The sequence below is a fragment of the Strigops habroptila genome, chromosome 2 (genome assembly GCF_004027225.2).
Source record: "Strigops habroptila isolate Jane chromosome 2, bStrHab1.2.pri, whole genome shotgun sequence".
In the NCBI taxonomy this organism is placed as follows: domain Eukaryota; kingdom Metazoa; phylum Chordata; class Aves; order Psittaciformes; family Psittacidae; genus Strigops; species Strigops habroptila.
This window is the reverse complement of record NC_044278.2, coordinates 30,822,111-30,833,938: the sequence shown is the minus strand read 5'-3', so window position 1 is coordinate 30,833,938 and position 11,828 is coordinate 30,822,111. Positions and strand designations below refer to the sequence as shown.

General features: G+C 38.8%; 1 protein-coding gene across 3 annotated transcripts in view; it reads right to left on the bottom strand.

Moving 5' to 3' along the window:
- Positions 1-5,502: 5,502 nt before the first annotated feature.
- Positions 5,503-11,828, bottom strand: part of DYRK1A (dual specificity tyrosine phosphorylation regulated kinase 1A) — a 90,551-nt gene continuing 84,225 nt past the window's right edge. For 2 of the 3 annotated variants that reach the window (XM_030477851.1, XM_030477850.1), the window contains exon 12: positions 5,503-11,730. In XM_030477851.1, the coding sequence (XP_030333711.1) occupies positions 11,107-11,730 (624 nt within the window). In that variant the 3' untranslated portion in view covers positions 5,503-11,106. The remainder of the gene's footprint in view (positions 11,731-11,828) is intronic. The other variant, XM_030477849.2, reaches the window with a different exon arrangement.

The following is an 11,828-nucleotide window of genomic DNA, read 5'->3' as shown; positions in this document are numbered from 1 at the left end:
TGACCTGAAAATGAGTGATAAGAAGCCAAAGCAGGAGAAAGAGAGCAAGGGAAGGGAAAAGAAAAATAGGAAAAGGAAGGAAGGAGGCAAGACCTGTACACCAGCAAAGCAGCAAAAAGCATTCATAACAGTGTAAAGCATGTAAGAAGAAAAAGCAGTCAAAGCAGGGAAAAACAAAGAGGAGGGAGGCTGTGGTAAAAATCACTAGACATGAAAAGCAAGGATGAGCAGTCAAAGCAGTGACAAGCAGGGGAAACCAGAGAAGAGAAAAGCAGCCTGAAGAAGTTAAAGGAGTGAAAACCATAAAAGGAAAAAGTAGAGAAGGGAGGAGGGAAACAAAACAAAACACACCTGAAAAGTAGCAAAAAGGAGTGCATAAAGTGAAAGCAGGAAAACGCAGACAAAGGCAGCCAAAAGCAGGGAGAAGCAGTGAAAAACAGGGAAGGGGCAAGCAGGGGAGGAAAGCAAAGAAACAGGGGGAAGTGAAAAGATCAAAAAAGCAGCAAAAACGGTCAAAGAAATTAAGCAAATGGAGAAGGGGGACACAAACACACACAACACCTTTAAGGCAGTGGAAAGTAATCAAAGCAGTAACACATAGTGAAAAGAAAGGAAAAGACCAGACAAGCAGAAAAACGTCAAAGCAGAAAAGAGGCTGAAAAATAGGGCAAAGAGGAGGGAACACCAAGGAAAGGAGGAAAACCAAACAAGATAAAAAGCAGTGGAAAACAGAGAAAAGAAGAAAAAGGCGGGGAGAGATCAGAAAAGCAGTGAAAAGAAGTAGAAGTAGCAATACAGGGAAAAGAAGGTGGGGGGACTTGAAAAGCAATGAAAATAAAGCAGCAACTACCAGGGAAAAAAGTCAAAGCAGTAAACAGCAGAGAAGGCAAAAGCAGGGGGCGACACAGTGGGAAGCAGGAAAAGACCTGAGAAGCAGCCACAAGCCAAAGCACTGAAAAGCAGTGGAAAAGTGTCAAAGCACTGACAAGCAGCAAAACCAAGTCAGAGCACTGACAAGCAGGGAAAGAAGGGAGAAGGAAAAAGACCTGAAAAGCAGGTAAGTCAAAGCAGCATAAAGCTGGGGAAGGGGAAAAAGTAAAACAGGGAAAAGAAGTCAAGCCAGTGAAAAGCAAAGAAGGAAAAAGCTGGGAAAAGTCAAAGCAATGAAAAGCAGGGAAAAGAAGGAGGGAAAAGATAGGAGAGAATGTCAAAGCAGGAATAAATAGGGAAAACAAGAGAAGGTGGGGAAAAAAAGAACAGACATTAAAAGCTCTAAAAAGAAGTCAGTGGTGAAGAGTGAAAATACTAAAGTGGATGGGAAATGTGTGCAGAAACAAATAGGGAAAAGAACTCCAAGCCATCAAAAGCAGGGAACAGAGAAGTAGAGGGGAAACGAAATTAACCCAAAAGCATGGAAGAGATGGGAAAACGACGAGAAAGAAGTCAAAGCGGTGGAGGGGGGGATATAGGAAAATGAGCAAGGGGAAGAATAAATACACCTGAAAAGCCTTTGAAACAAAGTGGAGAAGGAAGTGGGAAGAAACCTGAAAATCACTGAACTGAGGAAAGGAAGCAAACAAGACACCAGAGAAGCATTGAAAAGAATGGAAACAAAGGGGGAAGACACAGAAAGCTTTATAAAGAAGCAGGGAAATACCTGAAAAGCATTAGAAAGAAGAGAAAAGCAGTGAAAGTCAGTGAAGGAAAAGCAAAAGGGTGGAAGCAATGCAAAGCAATGGTGGAAAAGGAATTAAGAAAGACATGCAGGAAAAGCAAGCAGGAACGATAGGAAGTGAAAAGAAGTCAACATAATGAAGAGCAATAATGGGAGGGAGGCACAACCTGAAGAGAAAAAAATGGAAAAAAGAATGGAAAAGAACAGAAGTCAAAGCAGGGGGGAAAAGTCAAAGCAGGGAAATGGATAGAAAGCACAAAAAAAGAGGAGAAGGGGGGAACGTGAAAGACTTGGGAGGAAGGTAGAATGACAAGCAGGGAGAGGAAGGGAAAAGCACGAGGGGTTGAAAGACCTCAAAAGTACTGAAAAAGAGGGGGGAGGGGGGAAAGCGGGGACGGCAAGGCAAACAGGGAAAGCATGACAGGAAAAACAGGCAGGAAAACAAAGCAAGGAATACAAGCACAGAACAAGACAGGAAAAGCTGTGAAAAGACAGGAAGAGAAGAAGCAGGAAATGGAAAGAAATACAGTGAAAAGAAAAAGCAGAAAGACTGGAAAAGCAACAGAGGAAGGCAGGCAGAAGCAGTGGGAACTGCAGGGAAAAGACAGACATAAAAACAACAGGGAAACAAAAGGTGGGGAGGGGGAATAAAAGGCTGAAAGATGGGAAAAGCAGAAAAAAGCAAGAGGTGAAAAGCGTAGGGAAGTGGGGATAAGGGCCAGAGTGGAAAGTAGGGAAGGGGAGTGAGAGCAGTGAAAAATAATGGAAACTTGGAGTGGGGAGGAAAGGCCTTGCAATGTTACTGTTTCCGAAGAGAGAAATGAACGACAGTTTCTACTGAAAATTAGAAGAGTAATATGATTTTAGCCTAAGTTACTATGTTTGACCTTTTCTTCAGACAAAAATCTCTCATTGTCTCCATGAAAGAACTGAATATGACACTTCTGATTTTCTCTGGCTCCCGAGATTCCTAGATTTGTCTTCCCAGGTCACTGAGGTTATGTCAGGACGTGAACCTTCACACTGTCACTGTACCAAAGTGACCTCTATGGACACACCTGAATCCAAGGCATTGACACTGTAATGTTTCTACATGTAGCATGTCTTGTTTACAGAGCAAATGCCCTTCACATAGAACAGTATTAGCTCTGTGTACCAAAGTTACCAGACTGATGTGAGATAGCATACATGGAGTACAACAATAAAGTGGGTTATTCCAGTATAAACTTACACATGGCATTTTTCTTGGAAGAAACACTAACTTAGCTAGCATACAAAAAAATAGGTAAAATTTCCTCTTACACAAGGCAAACATTTTGTAGGGGCAGGAGACCAATTCAGATGAAAATAAAAATGCACGAGTGCTCTGGCACGTTGCAGCAAACAGAAGGTATCCCACTGGCGCCAAACTGTGCTAGCCCTGCACGAGGAAAGAAGACAAGAGAGACTAAAGCTTTGAAAACTATGTTCCCTCAGCTTATTCTTGACTCCAAGGTCTCCAAATGGAGTTTCCTTTGAGTGTAAATTACAAAAAGGGTTTCTTTCACTGAAAATACAGTACAGCTCAGAATGTGCTCCATTCAGGACCCACTGTTCTTCCTGCTTTAAGTAGAGAACTCTTCTTCATTATAACCTCCCTCCTCATTGCAGTTAAATGATTAACTCAATCTACCAACTGTTAACATTCGATACTGGGAAGGAGTCATGAAAAGAGTTCTGAATGAGCTACAGGTTGGCAGGGAAACCTGAAGAAAAAGAGACGCATTGGAACACCACAGCAAGCATTATAGAAAAGACCTATTCTGCCGGTAAGCAGTAAGGGAGATCCTGAAGGCGGCAGTCTTGAGCTGGGAAGTTTGCTTGAGATCTTCAACTAGTTTCTTCAGAACAAACAAACTCAGTTTTTATTTTTTCATATATCATTTTCCAATTACTACCAACTGTCTTTTGACAGTCAACATCTGTCAAATTAATCTTCTCTCCTCCCACTTCTCATGGGGAGACCTACAGGATATGGATTTAGTTATTAATTTCTATTGTCTTATTTATGCTACTCTTCATTACTGAAGACCATATGGAATATCCCTAAGACCTGAAGTTTCAAGAAACTCTGAAAATCCATGGGATTTTGCAAGGGATTCATGAGTGCTCAGCAGGACTCATCTCTGTGATGATCACACAAAACTGGATTTGAGAAGCAATGTTTTTAACCCTTTCCTCACAGAATCATAGAATAGTAAGGGTTGGAAAGGACCTTAAGATCATCTAGTTCCAACCCCCCTGCCATGGGCAGGGACACTCATCTTGTAGTTATTCTTTTAGGGACTTAATTTCAAGGACTGTCTTGAAAACTAAGTCGAATTTGTTTATATACACACTGCAGAAAGTCAGCACAGCAATAGAAAAGCCAGAGCTCTTTTCAAAAAACCCAAAGGAAAGCTACCAAGCCAGATCTTCAAAATTATAAACTAGTGCCATACCACTGCATTAAGCAGAGAGAACTAGCTGACATTATGCAGAAAAATTAATGGGAAAACGCAGTGCAAGCATGTTAAGACAAGCCTGTCCCACTGTCAAACATAACAACTCAACACCCTTTAATAAATAAATGTTTTGAATTAAAAGGTTGATATGTGTACAAATTGTAAACAGTGATGATATATGATTAAAAAAAAAATAAATAAAATTAAGCAATCCTTTAGACTGAAATTGTTTTTCCTAGGAGTAAAATTTCCCATCTGTTGCTCCGCTAGCAAAACATCATCTTCCCAGAAAGTTTTCATAACAGACTCTACCAGGAGGCTGCAACAGCGAAGAATCCAAATGGCTAATGCATTCAAGAGAACATTGCATATATAGAAACCCTTATACTGGAGACCAACATGTTTCTAGGATATGCTTCAACGTTGCCTTACGGTACACAACAATTGCATGACATTTGTCCATCTGCACAAACCGACATGGGAAGCAAAACACCAAAACATTTTTGTACTTGTTTTGTTAACTGAGCAGCTTTAAACTAAATTTGACATGTAAAATGCAGTGTGCTAGAAATATAATACCCTTATAATCAAAATATATGCCCAGACATCATGACAATGGTATTCTAGGACACTGGAGTTTGCAGCAGTGGGAAATGGAAACTCCTGTTGAAGCTGTTCCTATGGAGTACTTGGAGACTAAAAGCTGGACTGCACAACTTACCAAGGATGAGAAATGCCTCTTGAAGATGTACAGGAAAGAGAAATAGAAGAAAATTCCAGTGTACTACACAAGGAAGTTTAATGGCATTGCCTCATTTACCTAAAGCCACATTACATTCTCTTGTCCAAAAAGCATGATCTATGTGCAGGTTTCTCAGTACAGGCTCCACCCAAATTCAGACTTACCCGGGGCCAGGATGCATCTGCTCTTAAGGATTATTATTATTGTTTGGCTTAGAAATCTGTTCTATACACTCTTCCTGAAAAGATTTATGACATTTTCACAATAATGTTAGTTCTGTCTTGCCAGTGAGAATATTACTTGCCTTAATTTTCAGAAAATAGCTGATGCACTTTTAAGACTGAAAATACTCCGGCTGTTTCCCTTAGATGCTAGTTTTCTGCTTTAGGTTCAGCAGCTTTTCACTGTAACACTGTATATCGTGCTTTAGCTGGGATACTTTTCACTGTTGCACACTGAGGAAAAGTTGCTTGTTAAGCAGAGGAGGTCCTGCCTTAGGAATGAGTACCTAAGGTGGATCCACAATAAAACATCTTTCAGGTATAGATCCTGTGCCCCCTCTACTCCATGGCAACAATTTTTTTTAAGGATGTTTTTGGTCAGTCTCACTTCCATTCTCGTCCTCCTAAACACAGGTAGAAGTTTTAACAGGTAATCACTCAATAAAATACTCTGCTTGGGTTTGGGTTTTTATTCCTACAGTTCTAAAACTTGATTTATAACATCTACTGTTGTTTGCACCTTTTAAGGTCTCACTAGGCTCTGCTTTCAGCCCATTTTAACCTATATGTCTCAGCCCTAGTTAGTAAATAAATTAAAATCCCTTCAAGTTGCTAAATGCTGACAATCCACTCTATCCATTCCTACTGCTTTTGCCAGACTGATCCCTCCAGCATATGCTCGTTTGGTCTGCCATCAGAAATCAAATCCTCCTTCTTCAATTTAGCCTTTCTAAATTGCAATAAAATAATCCCAACTTCCATTTCTGCTCTCTTGCAAACTTCCAGATTTGACCCAAGTCTTGCCACTTGATAAACAGTCTGGATTCAAATCTACCTTGAAACAGACCATGCAGCTACATTCTAGACATCTCTCACGTTAATTACTAGAATCCAACCTTCTGTGAAAAACTTATTTTCCAATGAAAGCAGAACTGTTAAGCTTCATTCAACATTGCCATTAAAGTTTTTCATTTACCTTCCCTCACACGATTTCCTAGGACTATATAAAAGAAATTTCTTGGTCTCACTTTCAATGCTCTCCTAGGACTACAGAAATTTCTTAGTCTCTCTTTCAATTAAGGACTGCATAACTCCACTCAAGCGAAGGATATTTCTCTCTCCTCCCTATGCTATTATTCACATTGGTTAGAGTCCCTCCCACACAGAACATCTTTTCAATTCCAACCTTTATCCTCTTCTAAATCATCTATCCTTGCTTTCCCACTTGAATCTCTGAACATCGATTAAAGTGAATTAAATATTCTCTCTCCTGTTCAGCAGAGGAGCCTGAAGTTTAAAATTTTAACTACCACCTTTGTCTGGTTTATGAAGTGTATCACCTTCTCGTATCATTCAGGTCCTCAGAGACAGTCACTGTGACCATCTTGTGATTGAACTCTGTGACACTCTGTAACATCTAGCATAAAATATAATGAACAACAGAAACTACAAATCCTCTTGGGCCTAGGCAGACCACATATATTTGATAGGGCTAGTATGGAGAACTGTTGCAATAAAAACAATGCATCTTGATCACTAAGTAAAAAATAGTTCAACTATTGTTATGAAGTGGAGAAGTAAATACCAACTGCAAACTTTTTACCATCAGGTTACTTCTGTAGAACCCCACAAAATCAGGGATATTTAACAGAAAACTACAATTTGGCATGGTATCGTTTCTCCTTGACAGATGAAAGATATTGTGCAATTCTAATACCCAATCCTTTAAAGTACATCACTTGCCAGAGTCATGCTATATAAAAACTATCCTCATGAGGTCAACACTCAGCAATAACTCTTACTTTGTTGTCAGTTACTTGTGTAATCTTGACTAGAGAGATACTTACATACTATTCAGAAGTTCCACATAATGATCTTACTGATACGTATTTTGTTCTGTAAATCAACACAACATATTCACCACGCTGTGTCAGAGGGTTAGAGTTTTAGATTACTTCCTCATTAAAAAAGGATGTTCCTGATGGGTTTCAACAGGAATTATCTTTCAAGGTATTTAAGAGTTTTCAGTTATCAAGACTAAAATATAAGCACATTGATGGTTTAATGAAAGTAACGATGGTAGAGTGATAAACAATGAAGACAAGCCACACCTACAGGTGAATCCAACCCTTCTGTAAACCAGTCCCATTCAGACATCATTATACTTACAGGATGGAAGACCACATCCTGGAAAAGCAGCAGTTCTGAAAAGGACTTAGGAATCATGATGGATAATCATCTAAATTTACAATCTTTTAATGCAAATAACTAAGACTGAAAGATTTAAAAATGCAATCCTCGGAGGTATAAACAAACAAGCGAAGATATAAACTGAAAGGTTCAAGAATGTACCTGCACATACTACACGCACACAGCAATACCCAAATCACTACCAGATGCTGTATGCAGTTCTTCTGCCCACGCTTTTAGAATGGATTTTAAAACATCTGAAGTTTCAGAAGAGCCGAAAAAGCTTTACAGTTAGAGATTTAAGGAACTCCATCTATACAGGTTATTAAAGTTAACATATTTTTTTATGTGAATAAAGTGAAATAGTTTAAAACTAGAGTAGTTATTTGTTATTCTAATAGGCAGCTAGCTATCTGATGGCCAGCAGCTGTAACTAAACAGTCCTAAAACTGGAGGAGGACTAAGAGTATGGAAATCTAGCTGAATCACTCAAGAGACACGGAAAAACCCTCACACTTGAAGAATCTATATGAAAATCAGCTATCTTTTTCAAAAGTATGTTCTACTGCACCCAAAAGACATGGACTTCATGATGCAGAAATAACTAGATTGAATTCTAGGGGTAATGGCATGCCAGTCAGATTACTTCATGACCATGGTCACTTCTGGCCTTAACATCAGCTAGTCTGTAATAGGTAGAAAGCTGCAGTGCATATAAGAACATTCAAACTAACAGATGATAATATAAAGAACTCAAACTACAAGTACAGTCCATCAGAATCAAGCAGAGCTGTGTTCATACATCAATGATTTGTATACCTTGCTGTTTCAATTAAAAACTCAAAATTATCTGTTATGCCTCCAACTTTTACTTTCATATTTTTAAGTCTGTTTCAATGTATCTGATATTTACATATTATAGTATAATTATACCTACCATACCATGGCTTGGAGTAGGTTAATTGCATAGGAAGATTTACTATGTTTACATTTTTTCTTAAATTACTCTTTTTTTAAAAAGCACAGTAAAGAGTCTGAGGACAAATTATTCAACTGTTTATCATACATAAGACTGCATGACTATAATACAAAGGGCTTGTCTTTTCATTTAACGTTACAATATACACAGCAAGTCCGGACTAGATCTTACAATCTGAACACAGGTATTTAACCTTTTCCATGCTGTTTATGTTTACAATGCACAGAAGTCCTGTAACCAAACTGTGTAGTAAAGCACACAAAACTGGACTGTAACATAACACAGTATGCAGAAGCACTGGATTTTATGATTTCTTCTTTATGCAGATTTTCTTTTTAACTGCTTTATTTTTTGGCGCTTGCTAAGGTGTGGCAAACCCGCGCACACAAAAATTACCCAGATTTCATATTACCCTTATATTCCTAGACAGCAGTAAGTACTGGATTCCTTTTTATATTGCTAAACTCAGCATCCTGTTTCTAAGGTGACAGCCTTCCAAATCCTGTAAACTTCTCTGAATTACCGAGTTAAAAGACAAAACCAGAAAGAAAACAGGAAAAAAAAATTCATCCACAGGGTTGACATGTCAATACAAAAAAAAAAAAAAAAAGAAAAAACCAAAAAAAAGGATTGCTTGATTAAAAAAAAAAAAATCATGATTTACAAGGAAAAAAATGGTTAATCCCAAGTATTCATTCCCATTCGCATGGTAGTCAGCTGCTGCGTTGCCACTGTAAGTATAAAAAATTTCACCTTTTAGTCTGAAAGAATGACTTCGCCGCATGGAACCGACCAGTCTGAACTCTGAATTTTCTGCTAAATTAACTTTTAGAAGGGCTTACTGGCAGAGGTAGATCACTGCTTCTGTAATATATAATGGGCAAAGAATGTTAATCTGGGATGGGCAATCAATGAATTACCCTTCTTCTTTCAAATGTTTTCCACGGAGCTTTTACTTTTCATCCAAACAAATCTCTGAATGGGCCCATAAATTTTGCAACTGCCAAGCTGACTGTGTTATATTAAGGCAGCGTTACCCAAAAATTAGGCACCTGTTAAATACAGCCTGCTAACCTCAGGTCTCATGTGAGTGTTTTGCTTTACTCAGACTATTATTTTGGACCTGTTCATGCAATCAAGGTCTTGCCTTCAAGTTTACAATTATGTTAATAAGGAATACAAGAATCAACTGCTGGTTTCATAGCTTCTGGATCTAGTGTCCCTTTTACCTTCAGAAGCCTGAACACATTTATAATGTAACAGATGTTATAGTCTCGAAGTAGATGTCAATCTATTATGTTCAGTACACAGATTGCTGTAAATGTATTGGCTATGAATTCAACAACAGTTCCAGTTTTGTTTAAGCAATAGTACAGCCATAATTTTCAACTGACATTTAAAAATGGTCTAGTTACACCTTGTGTCAAAGTGCAGAACTGCTACATTATTGGTTACAGACATCTATGTGCTATAAAAACAGCTTTGGTACAATAAATTATCAAAAAAGAAAATAAATTTTTGTAAAATTCACAGCATAATTGTGAGGCAAAAAAGCAGTCACATAAAATTCTGCATTTTTAAAAATGTTCAGGATGAACAGAAGACGTCTTTGTGCAGAAGTAATGGTGGAGAAACCACGTGCCGAGAAAAAGCAAAAGAAAAAAGTAAAAAGCAGGAAGGGACACAGTTGTAGCTATTTCCATCAAACGCAAACCACTACTCCTGTGACCTTCAACCAATAAGGAAGTCAACTTTATGACACACGCAAAGTGACCTTGCAATACCTTACAATAAGTGGGTCACAAAAGTCTATTTTAAAAGAAAGGCCTCTTGAATTACCCATTCTCTGTGTTTTCAGCATTAAGGACTGTCTGCAAAAGCATGTCCAAAAGTGATTGCATCTGAAATGGTAGGCTCTTCTAACTTAAGAGTCCAAATCCATAAGGCCAAAGGTTATCCCAAAGACCACCACTTAGACCTCCCCAGGACTGGCCAGGACCGACCCGTTGATTGCTTCTCAGTGCACCTCAGTTATGAAACCAGTCATATTTCAATACTAACTGACTGTGGCCTCCCAAAATATGAGACCCACAGAATCCCATTACAATTGCTGCTTTGATCCTCAGTAGATTCAGAAAAGGAGAGTTCTGATCACCGCCACTTAGCATGCTCAATGTGCCTTACAAACTCCATCACAACCGTCCCTTTTTACAGCTGAAGAATATATATTTGTGTAATCTGAAGGTCCCTCTTTCTTACAGTACTGCATTTCTGTGCCCATGTTTGTTTGGGGAACTAAAAAAAATATATATATATTACTCACTCCCCTCCCACCCAAAAACTTCAAAGGGCCTTTTTATAAATCATGTGCAATGCCTTTAAAAAGAAACTAGTTTGGAACTACAACTAATGTTTGAACAATAACCCCTGTTGAATGAGACCAAAAAAAAAAACCCTCCCCAAAAAACCAAACTATGACTATGTTGTGGCAAGTTAAAATGGGGGAAGCAAAAAGTGAACACCACTAAGCTATCCATTAACGTGGGTCCAGACATGGCTATTAAAAAATAAAACCAACAAAAAAACAAAAAAAAAAAAAAAAAGAAAAAAAAAAAAACCAAACAAAAAAAACCCAACAAAAAAAAAACTCATTGTCCCTTTGCAATCTTTTCAAGTTTAAAAAAATAGTCAGCTTTGCCCTCCTGTAGCGGTTCAGTGAGTTTATCTCCTTCTGATTCAAGCAGCTTTGCACTTTGTTTTTGGAAAAACACCACTTCTATAAAAACACACAAGAAACAAACTTAGTTTCAGTTTAGTCACGAGCTAGCCACAGGACTTTGCTGAACACAAACTCCTGTCATGGGAGACTCTTCTCTATCAATTCCTTGCCTCATTGCAAGGTGTCCTTCAGTCATGTAATGAGCAGGACCTGTATTAGCAGAAAACTGGTATGTTGGATGTCCAGCTATGCCAGTTTCTTGGCGCGGATTAGAGTAGACTGTTAAATTCATGTCCATAGCTCCGTTTTGTCCAAAGTCCAAGGTATTAGCAGCCACTGGGCGGTTCTGATAGGCCTGATTGCCTTGGTTACCAGTAGAGGAGGAAGATGTAGAGGAAGAAGTAGTTGAGGAAGACAGGGATGTCATGGAGTGGTGACTGTGGCCCACCTCCATAGAATCGTGGGTGGAGGAGCTGTTTGTTGGAGAATTGTAGACTCTCGGCCTGGTCCGGCTACCCAAGGCTTGCTGTCCATGATGGTGGTGGTGGTGGTGGTGATGGTGGTGGTGGTGAGAGCTATTTCCGTGATGATGATGTAATGCATTCTGTTGTTGAGGGGTTACATGGAAGGTGGTTTCTTGAACTGGATGGTTTTCAACAGTGACCTGTGTAGGAGCTTCAGTGGCTGTCCAACCAATTGGAGGAGGAAACTGTTGTCGAACCTATGTTAATAAGCAAAATCAAAATTAAAATGCTTACTCAAATCTGTCCATTTACAATATATGAGAGATATTAAGTTACTGATGTTTATGCTAACTTT